The sequence below is a fragment of the Vipera berus genome (assembly GCF_964194415.1).
Source record: "Vipera berus genome assembly, chromosome: 9".
Taxonomy (NCBI): domain Eukaryota; kingdom Metazoa; phylum Chordata; class Lepidosauria; order Squamata; family Viperidae; genus Vipera; species Vipera berus.
This window is the reverse complement of record NC_138212.1, coordinates 20,367,916-20,386,589: the sequence shown is the minus strand read 5'-3', so window position 1 is coordinate 20,386,589 and position 18,674 is coordinate 20,367,916. Positions and strand designations below refer to the sequence as shown.

The window sequence follows — 18,674 nt, the reverse complement described above, 5'->3', positions numbered from 1 at the left end:
TATATATATATATATATATATATATATATATATATATACATATATATATACAGAGAGAGAGAGAGAGAGAGAGAGAGAGAGAGAGATGTCTTGGCGTATTCGGGTCTTTTCCCATGTAAGATTAGAACAATTGCCTAATGTGCAATCAGCCCAGGTTCGAATCTCAGAAGGTTGTGGCTGACTGATGAGAACAAATAAGTTTGAAATAGCTATATCAGTCTCCCTTTAATTCTTTGTTAGCAATCCAAAAAATTTACACAAATATGAGCTGTCACTGTGTGACTACAACCTGTTGATGGCCTTGGGTTAGGCTGAAACAGGAAATAAGGTAAATACACACACACACACACACACACACACACACACACAAATATATATATCAGTTTACCGCTACTGATATATATATACATACACACACACATACATATGTCTTGGCGTATTCGGGTCTTTTCCCGTGTAAGATTGAGTGTGTCTTGGCGACGTTTCAACAAGGCCCCACTCGTCATCTTCAGGCTGGTGTCTTCGGCTTCATGCTTGTGCACGATAATGTCCCTAACTCTTCCCGTTGGTGCCGGGCTCTTTCCTCTCCCTAGACAATTCTTAACCAGGTGAGGATGGGAGCAGGATAGAAGGCCTCACGTCTTCTGAGGAATAGGAGTTGTTTGGATTGGTAGAAGAAAAACAGCCCTCCTCGGGGAGTTTTGGGGCCACCAAAAATTGCATGAAGAGCCAGTCATGCTAAAAAGTAGAATGTGTCCCATTTCCTCAGATTTTGAGGGGTGGGGGAGGAAAGAAATGTATGCTCATTACATAGTAGAATTTGTCCAAATTGGATTCAGAAGGAGAGGTACAGTACCTTCTGTTTTCATTTCCGTGCCTGGAAACTGTGATCAAGGCTATCAGACACAGAGACAGTGTGGATATTGTGCTCTTGAATTATCTAGTGTGCCATATGAAGCCTTATTACTGGTGCCTATTCAACAGACCAAACTGAAACATAGCTTAGCCCTATGTCTCATTTAGCCAGGATCTCAAAGAACCTCGTGATTCTCTAGCTTAATCCGCTTTTGCAGTATAAAAATGACACCACTTCTCTGGAGATAAAGTTACAAACTGTTTTCGATGTTTGAAAAGGGCTGTAACATTCCCAATACAGATAATATCTTAAAAGTGTGATAAAATGTGTAGTAAAAATTAATGAGAACCACGATATAAAAGCCAACATAAATACAACTAAATCCAGCTTTTCTAGTTAACAAATTTACTTCCTCCCTCCCTCTTTTCCTTCCTTCCTCCCTTCCTTCCTTCCCTCCCTCCTTCCCTCCCTCCTTTCCTAACTTCCTTCTCCTCAAAGTCTTTGAGAATTTAGTTGGAATTTCTTGTTGATTTTTTAAAAATTTACTTAGTTATTAGAGGGGGTGGGGGAGAGCTTCTTACAATTTCCCCAGAGGTGATTTATTGAGGAGATGGGCAGCATATAAATGTAATAAATAAATTATGTCTTTCCCTGCTAAATGTTGAAGCCAGAGAGATGGCAGACAGCAGAAGAGATTATGGAGTAATGCAAAACATGTTATTCACACACATATATTGTCTACCTGCTTATTCAGAAGGTACAAGAACAATGGTGAAGTTCACTGATATTCTCTTCTCCTGTCAAAGCAATGTCAGCAAGCTAATCCTCTTTCCTCAAACGGGATGAGTATGCCTTTTTAACAGTTGGTGCTCTGATTTCCTTCTATTGTGGAGTGTTTGGCTTTTACGTTGTTATAGGAACTTGTTATAGAGCAGAAGTGTCCAGCCTTGGCAACTTTAAGACTTGTGGACTTCAACTCCCAGAATTCCTCAGCCTGAATGAGATGACCAGGCTGAGTCCGATGGAGAGGTCAAACGTATCATCAGTCATGAGTCCCTTCATGCCCACAAGAGATCTGAGTCCAGCCTATTTTGAATTCCTTTGTCTCGTATCTACCACCAATTTGCTTTGACCATTAGTAATTCAGATTCTTGTGGAGCGCTTAAGCCTGCAATAAATCCTTATACTCATTTCAACTACCTGGATTTTCTGATTTCCCTGGGACTTGACACTCGCTGGGGAATTCTGGGAGTTGAAGTCTGCGGATCTTAAAGTTGCCAAGATTGGACACCCGCACAAATTTAGAGCAAACCATGGTTTAGAAAGAAAAGAGTTCCCGGTCACTGCTTATCACAAATTTCTCTCCTACTCAGGTTAACATGCTGATTGGGATCATCGTATTTAACAAGCTGATGTCTCGAGATGGTATCTCAGATAAGTCCAAAAAGCAGCGAGCTGGGTAAGTCTCTGTGCAGTCTCAGCACTGACCCATGGAGAGAGGGACTCATTTTTTGGTCACCATACTACAGAAAGAGAGGTTGAGACTTTGGAAAAAGTTCAGAGAAGAGCAACTAAGATGATCAAAGGCCTGGAAACTAAAACATATGAAGAACGTTTGCAGGACTTGGGTTTGGCTAGTCTAAAGAAAAGGAAGGACTAGGGGTGACATGATAGCAGTATTCCAGTATTTGAGGGGCTGCCACAAAGAAGAGAGAGTCAAACTATTCTCCAAAGCCCCAGAGGGCAGGACTGGTTGGAAACTGATCAAAGAGAGTAGCAATCTGGAATTAAGGAGAAACTTCCTAACAGTGAGGACAATTAACTAGTGGAACAGCTTGCCTCCAGAAATCGTGGGCGCTCCATCACTGGTGGTTTTTTAAGAGGCTAGACAGTTGCTTGTCTGAAATGGTATAGGTTCTCCTGCTTGAGCAGGGGGCTGGACTAGAAGACCTTATGTCCTGTCCTGTCCTGTCCTAGCCTAGCCTAGCCTAGCCTAGCCTATATTTAGTTTGAGCAAGTTGGCCTGCTTCCACCTTGGGATTCCAGTAGCAACCACATTCCTCCACCCTCTCTTGTCTAACCAAGCGAAGACACCAGGAGAGAGAAAAAGGGAAAGAAAAAGGAGGGAATAGAATATAAGAGTATTTCATGTACCCCTTTGAACTAGATTCTTTTAGCATATCTGGGAAACCAGGTGCAGGCAGTCCTCAACTTACAAACACAGTTGGGATCAGAATTTCCGTTGTTCAGCAAGACAGTTGTGAAGTGAGTTGCACTCACTTTTATGACCTTCCCTTCCTGTGGTTGTTAAGGGAACAATTGCAGATGTTGAGTGAATCATGGTCGTTAAAAGCAAATCCAGCTTCCCAATTGACTTGGTTTGTCGGAAACAAGCTGGAAGGTCAGAAACGGTGATCACCTGACGTTGCGGGATGTTGCAGTTGTTGTAAAACAAAAAGATGTCAGTTGCCTAGTGAATGTAGGGATGATGCAATGGTTGTCAGTGCAAGAACTGGTCATAAGTCACTTTTTTCAGCCCCCTTGTAACTTCAAACGGTCACTAAACGAATGATTGTATGTCAAGGACTACTTATATACAAAAACAATCGGATTAAGTAGAACTCTCCCCCACTCCCCCCCCCAAAAAAAAATTCATTATAAATCTCATGTCAGTTGAATTCTGGTAGCAACTTGCAGGGGTCCAAGTCCTTCTCCAACGCGTCCAAGCCTTTCCACAGCTTTGTGAAATGCTGCTCATATTAATGAAAATAATATTTTTAGCCTCCAGTGACACTTTGACAAATGTATTCCTAAGAGGATTCTTGGAAGTCAGTTTATATTTTTGATTTAGGTAAAAATGAGTGGCATCTGTAGGGTGGAACTATGCCTGACAGTGAAAAATCAATATAGTTAGCACATCTTGTCCTATTATCTCCAAATCTGGGGCTAAAATCAAGAGGATAGTCAATAGCTTGCATTGATTGCTGCATGTTAAAGAAGCATATGTCCTTCTGGGGTACGTCCCCAGCATTTGCTATTTATGAACACCAGGAATTAGACATTTTAAGCTTGGGGGCTGGATGAAGATTTATTATATTAAGTCTAGAATAGAACTGCGCTTGGCGGCGGAAGATCAATATATTTAGCATATCTTATATGTGTGCCCACATAGGGACAGAAAATGCAATGCAATTTGTTCATAACACTTGCAGGTAATACAGGGCTTTTTTAAAATAATAATAATAATAATAATAATACAGGTAGTCCTCAATTTATGACTGTATTGGAGCCTACCAGTTACAGTTGTAAAGAGGATCACAATCCATTTTTGCATTTTTATTTTTATTTTTTTGCAGTGGTCATTAAGTGAACTCCGCAGTCATAGAGCTAATGCTGCAATTGTAAAGCCAACCAATTGTTTGCTCTGGGCTGTTTTTGCAGAGAATAAGAAGTAATTGTCAGTTTTCAGCAAAAAATGTCATAAAACACAGTCACATGACCATGGGACCTTGAAAATGCTGTAAATGTGGGCCGGTTGCTGAACACCGGACATGGTCATGTGACTGCAGGGGGGGGACTTTGGAACCAGGCCATAAGTACCTTGAGGGGTGTTCACTGTAACTTTTGAACAGTCACTAAATGGCTGGATACAAGTCAAGGACTATCTGTAAGAAAACATCCTTAAAAACTTTTTGGTGACCCACAGTCTTCTCAGATTTTGGTTGTTGCCATTTTAAGGTAGGAACGACACAAAAGGTGCCATATAAACACAGTCACCTTAGCAGGTATAAAAAGTGGATTTCCACCGAAAACCTTATTTTCCACACATATTTCAAATAAGATTATAAGATTTCAAATAAGGATGAGCCATGGTGTCACAGTGGCTGGAATGCAGCATTGCAGGCTAACTCTGCCCACAGTCTGGAGTTCGATCCTGACGTGGCTCGAGATTGACTCAGCCTTCCATCCTTCCGAGGTTGGTAAGATGAGGACCCAGTTCGCTGGGGGGCAATATGCTAACATTGCAAACCGTTTAGAGAGGGCTGTAAACCCCTGTGAAGCGGTATATAAGTTTAAGTGCTATTGCTATTACGGGGAGATGAGGTAACATGCAGGAGCCTTTTTTCAAGTAAGAGCCATGTCATTTTCAGGTGTTTGCAACCCCTCTATGTAACTGGCATCCCTTTTCTAGAATTTTTCATGAGATTATCTTCCTCAGTTTTTCAAAGATACAGCAAGTAAATTTTCCTGCAGGAATGAGAAAAAAAAGTACTATGTCCTGGAGGACTCCTAAAATTGGAGAACCTCCTTGATGGAAATGCAGCGATGATGTCACTTCGATACGTTCATGGGGAAAAAAAACAAGAAGTAAGAACAAATGGCATTTACTGAAGAAAGTTAGAAAGAATAAATCAAAAGAATGTTGGCACCAGCTGGCATTCAATAACTAGGCCTATTTATAAAACCGAAGTTCAAACCTTCTTGATGTTCATGTTCCTTCCTGCCCTACATAACAGATTGCTTGGGGCCCCCTCTTTTGAGCTAGTTGGCCTGCTTCCATCTGTGCCTCTGTACGGTCTTCAGATTTGCTTTTCTCTTATTTCTCTCTGACTGTGAGACGCAACTCTCACAGGAACACATGGGATGCCCCTTATGCCCTGTGGATTCCATGTTTAGATGTTAGCTTGGAATTGTTGGTAGGTACCTCAGATTGGCCAATGGTGAAATCTCAACTGAGGAAATTTGTTTTAGCCAGGATGTGGAAGTTGGAATCCTTCGGAAGGCTGAAATTCTCATGAAAATTCAAACCTTTCCCTTATTTTCAGAAACATATTGCAATAAGGCTGGGAGTGATGTGTTTACTGATGACTTGTAACTTAAGAGAAAGAAATTGGCAGGTGGATTTGTGAAGCCGGCCAGCCTTCCAAAGAGTGACTTCTTCTGGTCTCCAAAACAGAAGCGCAAACGCAGACCTTGGGATCTGGTGTTGATCTATCCTCTGAGCAAAATGAAAAAAATTAAAGTGTAACAGGAAGAATAGGCACGTTAATGCACTTACTCTCTCTCTCTCACACACACACCCTCTTTTAAGTATGGGGTGACATCCATTAAAGTTAAGTTGGAATTAAAACTATGAATCAGGTAAAATATTCCAGACTTTGACAATTCTGTTACAAAAATAGATTTTTTTTACAGTCGAGTTTAGAATGGTTTACTTTTTGTTTGAAACAGTTATTTGCCCGTGTTAGGTTACAATTGAAACTAAAAGAAAGTCATTTACCAGTAAAACGTTACTGTGTACAATTTTGTACGGCAGTACCTAAATCTAAAAACAAACATCGCGGTTCTAAGCTATCCAAACCAAGAATTTTATGCCTAGTAGTGTAGGGTATTCCATTATGGCTTCAAGACTTTTCTTGTAAAATACTCCTGAACTCACTCACTTGTATTAGTGTATTAATCTTGTTTGTGGTTTGAGGGGTTTATTTACTAACACTCACATATGAGGTGGAAAGTTCCCCCCCCCCCGATATTCTGCTGCAGAAAAAGAAGTTTTGTGCGTCGCTCCCGCTGCTCCTTTCTGCCAGCTAAGCCGGTTCCTTCTGGGGGGGGGAAAGGGGAGGGAGGGGGCAGGGAAATTGGGACGACAACAGTTAAATTGGATTTGATCAGCGCTCACACTGAGCACTTGAAAAGCCTCCAGCCTAATGAACACTCCAAAATACAAATCTGTTTAGTTATGCAGGGTGAGGAACGGAAAGAGAAGACTTGAGCGGCGTCTCTGAAAAGAGCGCTCCCCGTACAAAGCGCCCTGGTTGTGTGGACTGGTGACGGAGGCTGCCCAAGTGGGTTGGGTCAAATGGCAGAAAAAGCATCTGCGCCACCACAGTCAGGACTGTGAACGTGATAGGTCTCGCACTGGCTTTTTTTTTTTTTTTTGGCAATACAGGCAGTCCTCAGCTTACGACTAAAATCGGGATGAGAATTTCCCTTGCTAAGTACGGTGGTTCAGTGAGTCCTGGCTGAATTTGTGCCTTCCCCTCCCCACCCCCACCCCAATTGTTAAGTGATTCAGGGCAGTTGTTAAGTGACTCAATGCAAGTCATTAAGTAAAGCCGGTTTTCCCTCCCCTGCTTGTCAGGAAGTTGTAAATCACCTTTTTTTTCCAGGGCCATTGTATAGTCCAGAGGTCTTCAAACTTGGCCCTTTTATGACTTGTGGACTTCAACTCCCAGAATTCCTCAGCCAGCAAAGCTGGCTGAGGAATTCTAGGAGTTGAAGTCCACAAGTCATAAAAGGGCCAAGTTTGAAGACCCCTGGTATAGTCGTTAAAGAAATGGTTGTAAGTCAACCTGCCTGTATTCTGTGGACATTCCTGCCCGTGAGCAAATGCAATCGGCTATCTTCTGCTCTCAGCTATTTTGCCTTCCGCATCCAGGGAGCAGGCAAGTGATCTTTAAGAGGAGTTTGATTTTTAAAGGCGATTTATTATTATTATTATTATTATTTAAATAGCCCTGCTTGCTGAAAAGGCACTTTGGAAGACGCGTGCATGTGTGAATTGCTTGCGATGACGATTCTTTCGGCAGCAAGCTGAAGCAAGTCACCCCAGCAGCCCAGGGGCTGGGAAACTTTTTTCTTTTCTTTTTCTTTTTTTCATTTCTTTTGCAAAGCGACAACTGCTTGTGGCCTTCCAAATTAGCCCTAGCAAACTCCTTGGCCTCCCGTGCAGATTGTGATGGCCCGCAGAACAGCTGTGCTCTGCTGGCGGCTCTTGTTTGTTTTAGCAAAGCATCTGCAGGAGACTTCGGTGATGCAATAAACTCGGGCTTTCAGCGACCCAGCTCTCCTCCTCCTTGAAGAAATTGAGAAGATGCTTGAAAGAAAACAAATCTGATTCCCTTTTAGCGAACTGACAATCTGCCCTCCTTGAGCACCACCTGCTTTTCCTTCACCGTGTTTTCTCCCATCTACATGGCTGGAAATGTGCACTGTTGTTTCCCCGCGTTTCTTTTAACAAGCATTTAACAGCCAAGCAAGGATGCTGGAATTAAAAGACAGTTAGAAATAATTAATCGCATGCATGAACTATTTCTCTCTCCCTCTCTTTCTCTCTCCCTCCCTCCCTCCCTTGCTTTTAATGCATGCAAAGGACAGAAGAGGATGTAATGCAGGCCGTTACATCTGGAAAAAGCAATTAATCTTTTTCAATCTTCATGGAAAAGATGAAGAGAATTGAGTGAAGAGTTGAGCAGGGAGATCAAAAGGATATTTTTTTTTAAAGATTCTTCTCCAATCCACTTCACCCCACTCCAAAAGCAGTCAGGTTTGCAATTCATCTGGGCAGGATGAGTAGATCTCAACAAGGGGCATTTTAGTATTTGATAGAAGCCCAGTTTCACTGCATGCCTGGCTGAGATATATTGTTGCCATCATCTCAAAAGAAGACTCAGTTGAGTTTCAGCCATTTTGAAATGCAGGGAAATTTAACAGCAGGGACCTGGTGTGGAAATATGCCAGCCTTAAGAGTTGTTTTGGGGTGTTTTTGTTGTTGTTGTTTTTAGCCTGGAGCAAGTAGGGGAAAAGAGAGTCATAACAGATACACATAAAGTCATACAGGGTAGATTTTGTATTGGAATTCAGGAGCCATCCGTTAGAATGAACTTTGTGGGGATTTAGGACCATCTTTTTCACACCATGTAGAATTAAATTGTGACCTTCCCTGCTTGCGGGCCAGGGGTCAGCAAACAAAATTGGGTGGTTGTAAAAGTGGATTGCACAGATTCATGGCAGGTCAGATTATCAATGGTTCTGGGATCAGAGATAGCACACTATAATGGACCAATAGTGGGGACAGCCATCAAGCCCCTAGCCATATTTGTGAATGTTCTGAAGGCAGCTGGTTGACCAATATGCAATGCAAGATGTTGACCCAGATGTGATCTTGGCCTGATCTAACAAGTCTCATCTTACGTTCTGTTGTGCAGAACAAGGAATGAAAAGGGTTTTTTTGTAACTTCCTAGCCATGTCTGTGTTATTGGTGGTCTTTGTTCTTTTTTTAATGTGATTTTTTTTGGGGGGGGGCATGTTGTCTAGTTGAGCTCTCTGCAGGTTTTGTGGAACTGCATAAAGTTTAGGAAGCAAGCTAATCCTTTGCCCCAAAGAGAGTCTAATCCAAGGTTTAGGATATGAGAGAAGCAGTGAGTTTGTGGGTCATCTCAGATTCGAATAATTTGGTGCAAGATAGGGGATGCTTGAAGGAGGAAAGCCTTAATGAAGGGGAAAGGAAAAGAATTGAATGAGAAGCAAGAAGCAGGACATTGCTGGTGAACTCCTTCCTGCAAGAACCCCTCATGAAAGTGGAGAACCCTCATTTCACACCTGGAATGCTGAAACTCTAGATGAACGTGCCTCTGGGTTCATGCAGAGCGTAATCTCTCATTGACCCCAGAGACTGACCACATTTCTTAAGCATACTCATCTTCAGCCTGTTGCCTCCTATATGTGTTGAACTTGTGTTCCAGTCATCTCCAGTACCATACCATATAGCCTGACTAATTGATCAGTTGACCATACCAAGAAATACTAAGCATCAGCCACACTAATTTTTGAATAAATTTTGAAAGATAACATAGTGGGGTCCATGGTGCCCTCTGAGCTTGGTTGTTTTCTTTCGGATGTTTCATTATCCCACTACATAATATCATCAGTGGGTTTTGCTCTCTGCTTATATACAAGTAGCTCACTCTTGTCAGCTGTTGTGGGAGTATCCCTGGTGATTCCTTGATTAGACTATTGTTTACCGTTCGATTGTTAGTCTGGGTTGGTAATTTCTTGATTGGGGCATTGATTACTGCTTGAGTGTTGATAAGATAAAATAAAATGAAGATGAGATAAAATAGCCTGGTGCAGTGGTGGAATTCAAATACCTGAACAACCGGTTCTATTATGTGATGCAGGCCTGGGCCTCCGATGTCTAGAATGGACTTCCGGAAGTGGCATCATGCACTTCTGGTGGGCCATTCTAGGCCTGGGAGGACTTCGAGGCCTAGACTGGACTTCCTGAAGCCAGCCGGTTCTCCAAATTCAAGTAAATTTAGCTACTGGTTCTTCCGAACCAATGCGAACCATCTGAATCCCGCCACTGGCCTGGTGGCATGGATGCTGTGCCTATATCTTAACAGCACCAGGTTGAGACGGGAGTGAGAGGTAGACCTGAAGCACCCCAAGCTGCCTTTTAGTGTTTGTTCATCCTCCGGTGCTGACCGACATCAGCTCTCCCATTCAAACTGCTTCAGCGAAATGGTCCCAAGGCCTTTATTCCAGCCAGCCTGTAGGCATTCCCCACCCTTCCTTCAATCGCAAATTCCCTGTGAATGGCTCCTGAGCCTACCCGTCTCACCTTCTCCATTCTCTCCCCCCCTCCTAGGGCATCGCTGTGGAGCTCCTGCGTGGTCCTTCCCCTCCTGGCACTCACCTGGATGTCGGCTGTGCTTGCCATGACTGACCGGCGCTCCATCCTCTTTCAAGTTCTCTTTGCAGTCTTCAACTCGGTGCAGGGCTTCGTCATCATCACCGTCCACTGCTTTCTACGCAGAGAGGTGGGCATTTAGAGTTGTCAGCTTGCTGGATGTTCATTGGGGATGGAGGTGCTCCTGGGATGAACAGGCCAATCCTGCAAATGGGGATGGGTAGACCAAGTCATTGACAATTCGTACAATTTGCCCAATCCGGCCCATTGTTAAGCCCACTTTCTCAAAACTCGATTCATAACTTAATCAAACTTACTGTGGGTTTGTGCTGCAGGGTAACACACACACAAACACACACACACACACAAACAAACACACACAAGGTTTTACAAGCTTTACAAAATAGCCATCAAGGTTTTAACTGATCTAGTTAAGGGTGTTGGCCGCAGGCATGAACCAGATTTGACAAGAGACAAAAACGAAAGCAAATTTGTCTTGCCTTTTGTCAGAAAACCAACACTGCCACCTTGGAAAATAAGTTCCTATATCAAGGGTATATAGGAAATGTAGGCTATGTTCATTACTGCGTTCCCAAGCCTCTCCCTGGTCACTTACCTAGTTCCCTGCCCCACCTGAACTAAAACATTAAAACTCAGCATAGCACAAACACCTGGCATCGTATTTGTTCACAGTGATGCTTGTCCTGAATTCCATACTGCAATGGGAACCCAACTGGCCTGGGAAGGGATCCACAATATGCATTCCAAATTCCAGATGTGTCATTGTCTCAGAAATGTTTCTTTCTTTTTTTGTAATATTTTATTAATTTTCTAATTTTACATTTAAGTATTTTAAAATCAGCGTGGTGGCTGGGTTGATCGATAATTCAATAACATACAAAAATCTTTAGTACAAATCTCAAGCTGCCCCATCAAATATTTCCTCTCTTTTTCCCTTAATATCTGCTGTCTCATATTTGAACTAATACAGTTCTTATTATATCAATTAAGTAAAAATAACATTGTTACATTTATCAATAATTTTTTAGCTTATACATATCCTAGTTGCTTTAACATTCAATATTTATAAACAATCAATGTCCGGTTGTTAGTTTAATTTTTAGTTTCCCATCAATATTTAAATTTAACATTTGATATTTATAATTTCCAAGTTTTAGGTAACCAAAGTTTCCTTTATCACAATTCATAACAAGGTCTAATATTCAAGATACACATCTTATCTGTTTGAGTATATTCTATTTCCCACCATCTTACATCATCTAGTTAATAATACAGTATAACATCCTTTTTTCAACTAATTTACAAATGTCTTAAATTTAATGACCAAAATTTCCCCTATTTCAACATCAAATATTTCCTCTTTTCCCCTTAATATCTACTGTCTCATATTTAAGCTAATACAGTTCTTATATCAACTAAGTAAAAACATGTTTATTACATTTATCAATAAATTTTAGCTTATACATATCTTAATTACTTTTACATTCAATCTTTATAGACAATCAATATCCTATTTATTTGTTTTCCCCAATTTTTAATTTCCCTTCAATATTCAAATTTAACTTTTAATATTTATACTTCCAAGTTTTAAGTGTCCAAAGTTTTCTTTATCTCAATTCATAACAAAATCTAGTATTCAAAATACACTTCTTGTCTGTTTGAGTATATTCTATTTTAATTAGTAATATAAAATCCTCTCTAATAAATCAAAACTCCAATTTTCTTCATCCTTATTCTGGCTTTCTTCCTTTGCCAGCTCGCCTTCCATGTTAGTGCTTTTAAGTCATCAAATAGATCTTCCTCTGTTGTGTGTGTATATATCTATATATATAAATTTGAAATAATAATAATGATGATAATGATGATGATGATGAAGAAGAAGAAGAAGAAGAAGAAGAAGAAGAAGAAGAAGAAGAAGAAGAAGAAGAAGAAGAAGAAGAAGAAGAAGAAGAAGAAGAAGTAGTTGGAAGGGACCTTGGAGACCATCCAGTTGCCATTTTTTTGGAAGGGCTAATGAATCATCTCTCTATTATTCCAGATCCCCATAGTTGTCCTGATATGTTTGTCTTCCCTTCAGTCTGTTCTTCTTGCTCCTCAAGTTTCTTCTGGTTTATATAGAAAGTCTTTTCCATTTTCAGTGTTGTCAGTCCCTTTTCGTCTCAGAAATGTTTCTTAATCATGAGCCTTGGTGGAGCAGTGGGCTAATGCCTCCTTAAGTAACACCAGCTGCCTGCAATTAGTGCAGGTTCGCATCCCACCAGGTTCAAGGTTGACTCAGCCTTCCATCCTTCCGAGGTAGGTAAAATGAGGACCCAGATTGTTGGGGGCAATAAGCTGACTTTGTAATAATGCCGCTTGGGGGGTGTGTGAAAGCCCTAATAAGCAGGCATATACATAGAATGAAGGCTACTGCTAAGTTTGTAAGCCGCCCTGAGTCTTCAGAGAAGGGCGGGATATAAATGGAATTAAAATAAATAAATAAAATAAATGTATGAGCACACTCCCCATTTTGTTGCTCACAAAAAAAGGATGATGAAATGGGAGAAAGCATTTTTCCTAGTTCTGTCATGACATTTTTCAGTGCTACAAAACATTATATACGAAGGCTCCCTGTAGAGAAGAGATAGTGAGCAAAGATAATTCTAGATCTCTGTTCTGACTGGACTTCCCATTTGTCCTGCCTCCATACAAAGGAATTTGCTATGGGAGGTATTTGTATCCTGAAATGTGGGGAAACAAACCTAAATATAACCATCAGAATATTATTGCTGCCTGTGGCAGATAACACCTGACTGCCCTTTTAGAATTCAGAAGCTAAGGAGGTTAGAAAATGGGGGTCTCCAAGACAGATTGGAAAAAAGGAAAATAGCACTCTGGAATAAGACTTCATCAAACCACTTCAATATTGTTATCAAGAAAACTACCCAGAAATGTCCATGAAATCCCCATCAGTTGAGGTTGACCTAATGGAGACTTCAACAACAATAATTTATTTTCACCTTTGGTCAGAAAATAAATGTGCTGTAGCTATCCCACATCTGGAAAAGAGAATTGCCGACAGAGCAGGAAGCATTTCATGCAGTGAAATCATTTGAGCTAAAAGGCCATTGTCCATTCAATCTTCCCCGCCACATTTGAAGCAGGCAAATTGGGTCCAATATTTGGACAAATTCCTCTGTGAAAATGAAGAACCGCTGTCAGGATTTCTGCAGGACAGGGTCTCTCTTAGCAGTGACTGTCACATTGTTCCTAAAAAACATCCAGGCCAGGAAATCCATCCCGTTGTCTGCCTTGAATGGAAGGGTGGGAAGCCAGGGAAAGTGGCTTGTAGAGAGCAGGACCAGACAGTTGCATGCCATCCTTGGCCAATTCACAACTTACAAACCTTCCAGGAATTTTATTGAATTCTCTTATCGTTTGAAAGTAAATATGACAGCAACGTCTCCTCCATTCAGTTGAGAGAGGCCCAATGGAAAACAGCGCAGGTGATAGCTTGAATAACGAAAGCCCCCATCTTTTGCTCAACTTCTCCAGTCAGCCCAGGTACATGGAAGAAGATGGACTCTCCTGTCCTCTCCTCTCCTGTCCTTTGGCCTACTGTATGCTATGTCTTCCCTGTTTCATCCATCTTGGCTCTGAAGGCTGGAATCCCTTTTCCCGTGCCCTGTTTCTCTTAGTGTGAGTCATAAAGCAATGTTTCTCAGTCCTTGCAATTCAAAATGTGAGCACTGCAACTCCCAAAAATCCCAAACCAGCATACCTCAAGATATGTGGACTGCATGCTGGCTGCGGAATTCTGGGAATTGAAGTCCACACATCTTAAAGTGACCAAGGTTGAGAAACACTGTCATAAAGCCTATATGGAGACTCTCAATCATCCAGGTCATGGTTGTCCCAAAGGTGCTTTTTCAGGAAGCTTCACACCCATTTGCACTACTCAGCCTGCTGTCCTCTGCTGTTCCCCCCACCCCCACCCCTTTAGGGAAGATAAAAGCAACACCTTCAGCCCAGTTCTTGGATTATTTGGGAGGAGTGAAATGGATGTTTTCTAGAGGTTTATGGAATCTTTTTATCTTATAGAAAAGCCAGTTTTTCACATGGGGGAAATGGGTGGTTGAAAGCATCCATTCCATCCTTGCAATCCTTCTAAAGCAATAATTGGGACAAAAATGGTGGTGCCATTGTTCATTTTCCCTACAGCCTTGGCAGCCTGTCTAACAGAAAATATCAGCTCAGAAAACCTAGTCCCTTCCCAAACTCAACCAGAGGGAGACACGGGAGTAGGATCCTTTTGCAGATCCCTACATTCCCTTCATACATTGACTTTTCTGTGTTAGGGCAATAAGTGAACTGTCTCGTATCTTGCAAAGGTGAACTGGCTGCTCTCTCTTGAACCCCAAACCAGGAAATCTCTTTGCAACTCATTCATACCCCTTCCCACCTCATTTCCTCTTTTCCATAGAAGTTGGACACAGGTGCTACCTAAGGTTAACTTTGCAAATGTGTCCGATTTTATCTTCCAGAACCTAAATAGAGAAGATAGGCAGTGGAGGAAGAACGTTGTGTTATGAAGACTTGGGGTCAAATGATCTGTCTGTCTCCTGCAGGTCCAGGATGTGGTGAAATGTCAGATTGGCGTGTGTAAAAGTGACGAAAATGAGAATTCACCAGATTCGTGCAAGAACGGGCAAGTCCAGATCATGGTGAGTGAGTGTGGGCTATGTTGTGAGAAGAGAAGAGACAAGGTAGAACCGCTGTAGATGCCCAAAAGGTCAGAGTCTTACACTACAGGCTGCGGGGATTAAACAGAATTGCGCACCTTGAAGACCTAGGATTGAGTATATTCCCCACAAGATCTTCAGGATGGCCTGATACTTTCAAAAATTACCAATTTTTTTTAAAACTGGAAATCGTAATATCCTATCAGTACATAATTGGGGAATTTTTTGAATTGTATTTAATTTTAACCCCATTTAAATGTGAATGAAAATGTATGTTGTCTCTTCTCACATTCTGGAGAGACAAAAGAGGATGGGCTCCAGCACGAGTCAGAAAGCTCAGAAGACTAAACCTTTAGTCCTAGTGACCCACCCAGATTAGATCTTGCAGCATATGTAGTTGTCCAGCCCCATCAAAGGCTGAGGAGGGTCCTTAGGGTGGGAAAAATTGCATATCTTTCTCTTGCAGCCCTTCAAAGCCAGCACTTCTGGCCTTGCTTTGATCTCTTCCTAGTTCTCCCCATGCCCACATTTCATCCAAGGGAGGAGAATGGGCAGACGTGAATGTCTCCCACTGCCTCCTGGCAGCTCACAGATCCTTGGAAGTTAAACATTTAACTTTTGTGGATCTGTACAAATTGTGTGTTGTCGATAGAAGCCTTCTACAGGCCTTCACCCTACACACATACTGTGGTTATGGCTGTGTTGCCAGTTGCATATGTGTGGGGTTACTGGACATTTCTATTATGATCAATCACACTGCAGGTGTATCGTCTGAATTATCTTTATGTGTGCTGTCAGAGGTGGAGCTGACAGCAAAGGGGAAGAGATGATATTCAGACTTTGACCTAGTCCACGACTGGGGTTCTTTGGTCTTCATGTGCATTTAGTGAAGCCTGTTGCAATAGTTTATATGCTATGATTTATTTCTTAATGCATGTGTAAACCCAGCCATTCATTAAACCAACTGTTGTCCTACGTTTTTCATGATGCTTGGTTTTGACTTCATATTTGGGAGAACATAGCCATTGCAAATTTTAAATTATGGATTACAAGATAATGTGGAAAGCTAGATATTTTGAATGTAGTCTACAAACCATGATAAAAAAGCAATCCAGAATGCAGTATGTGAACGCCATGAAGAGCTAATAAGATCAAATTTAGTTGGGATTAAACTAAGAGGTTCCAGACTCACAGCACACACTTGTGTGTGTGTTTCAAGCTATTATCTGGTTGGCCTTCTTAAGAGATAGGCTTTGTCATTTTGGCCAGGCACATGTCCATCTTTGTGGTCACCTTTATGCCAGTTTCGTGTTGATCAGTCATCAAATATTAACTCTGCTATTGGGGGCTCAGCCAAGCACAAATAATATCACCATTTGAACTTGGCTTTCAAAATAGACTATATACTTAAACATGCAAACAGTGTTCAGGATTTGTTCCAATAGGGCAGAGCTTAAAACATGTTGGTTATTCTAATATAGGGACTGACGGGAACTTACAACAGCTCCTTATTTCTTCATGTTTATCCTACGACCACACTCGTAGGTGGGATGAAATCTATGCTGAGTGCTCCTTATCTCAATAAATTAGCAACTGCCAAACAAACAAGCAGAAGGGCTGCAGAACATATTCATTTGCATTTAATTGTTACTTTGTTTGTTTTGGGGGTGGCTTTTGAATTATTTTCTTAAATCATCCCCCTTCTTCAGCTTTGCTGTAGGTTGGGTGGTGAGTAGCATTCAGTGTTGATAACCAACCCACTCATATTCTTACATTGAAACCTGAGGATCAGAAGTTGTTTTGAATTCCTGTTGTTTATCAGGGCAAAATATTCAGAACAACGAAGAAAGGAAATTTTTGTTTGGTCCCAAGCTTTTTGACAAAAAATAGTATACAAGGTGCTTGATGAACAAGCTCCAAACACTCAGAACAGCCATTCAGAATATCTTGTGCACCCTTGTTTTTTTTTTCCTTATCCCAAAAATAATTTAATCAATATGGAAAGTCCAAATTAAGTAATATTACCGAATCTTGTTTGCTATCCATGATGCATTCATTTCTCCACCCCACCTTCTTCTCTTCTCTTCTCTTCTCTTCTCTTCTCTTCTCTTCTCTTCTCTTCTCTTCTCTTCTCTTCTCTTCTCTTCTCTTCTCTTCTCTTCTCTCCTCTCCTCTCCTCTCCTCTCCTCTCCTCTCCTCTCCTCTCCTCTCCTCCCCTCCCCTCCCTTCCCTTCCCTTATCTCCTCTCCCCTCCCCCTCTCCCCTCCCCTCCCTTCCCTTCCCTTCCCTTCCCTTCCCTTCCCTTCCCTTCCCTTCCCTTCCCTTCTCTTCTCTTCTCTTCTCTTCTCTTCTTCTCCCTTTCTCCCCCTCTTCCTGTGTTTTTATAGACAGATTTTGAAAAGGATGTTGACCTGGCGTGTCAGACAGGTGAGGGCCTCTCTCTTCCTTCCTGTGTGAGAAAAAGAGGGTTTGATTGTGGAATGATGTTACTGCATGATGGAGAAGGGACCAGTTTTACTCCTTTCCCAGGGTGTAAAACAAACCAAGGTATTTTAGAATTGTGGAAGGTTAGGAGGTCAGGATTTGATGGGTTGAACATATGGTGCAAAAAGAAGGAAGTAGGTTGCAAGAGAAGGTGGTTTCCACTGCTAGGCTCAGCCAGCTTAAGTCTAATGGTATGACCATGTCAGGCTATGTCCTGTAAACATGCACCAGTAATTATTACTGTCGAGTCCAATTTCTTTTTCCTTTCCCCATTATCGACCATACCATCAATTCAGTGTGAAACTAAGACCAATATTTTTTTTAAATCCCATTTATATCCCGCCCTTCTCCGAAGACTCAGGGCGGCTTACAATCTAAAGCACGAATCAATGGGCTTAGCAATAGCCTTCATTCTATGTATATGCCTGCTTATTAGGGCTTTCGTCGCCCCCCCCCCCAAGCGGCATTATTACAAAGTCAGCTTATTGCCCCCAACAATCTGGGTCCTCATTTTACCTACCTTGGAAGGATGGAAGGCTGAGTCAACCTTGAGCCTGGTGGGACTCGAACCTGCACTAATTGCAGGCAGCTGATGTTACTTAAGGAGGCATTAGCCCACTGCTCCACCAAGGCTCTTGAATATTATGCTGAAACCAGTTCTACAATTTGTCCAATTTTTGTCTTCCCCTTCCATTTTATCCCTTTAACTTTAATGGGTAAGATTACTTAACCCTTAAGGTTAAGATTACTTTCAAAATTCACAAAGCTGGTTTTCAGCTGATGGAAGCATCAGAAGAAGCTACCAAAAAGAGGAATTATTTTCTGTGACCTCCCTCTGCCACTTTTTCTGTCAGCCCACTCTTTCCCAGTTGGGGAAAGATCCCAGCGGGGAAGTCTCTAAGTTGGGGAAAGGGAGCCAAAATCTGCAAGGCACACATACAGATCACACCTTGCCCCTTTTGTAGATCTCTATGTGTGCCTCTCATGAAAGATAGTGGACATCGTTTTGCAGATGATCTGTTCTGGGGAGAAGGCACTTCACCGGAGGTGTGATGGTGCAGTGGAAGACAAGGACATTCAGGCACAGCCCTTGACTCTTTCCAATTTTACCAAACTTCT

General features: G+C 41.8%; 1 protein-coding gene across 1 annotated transcript in view; it reads left to right on the top strand.

Annotated features, from left to right (window-relative positions):
• The window catches only part of ADGRB2 (adhesion G protein-coupled receptor B2), a gene marked incomplete at both ends in the record, with an annotated part of 200,334 nt that overhangs the window by 159,833 nt on the left and 21,827 nt on the right, over positions 1-18,674 (top strand). Inside the window, 4 exons of the mRNA XM_081334490.1 lie at positions 2,230-2,315; positions 10,288-10,459; positions 14,958-15,053; positions 17,459-17,498. Coding sequence (XP_081190616.1) covers positions 2,230-2,315; positions 10,288-10,459; positions 14,958-15,053; positions 17,459-17,498 — 394 coding nt within the window. The remainder of the gene's footprint in view (positions 1-2,229; positions 2,316-10,287; positions 10,460-14,957; positions 15,054-17,458; positions 17,499-18,674) is intronic.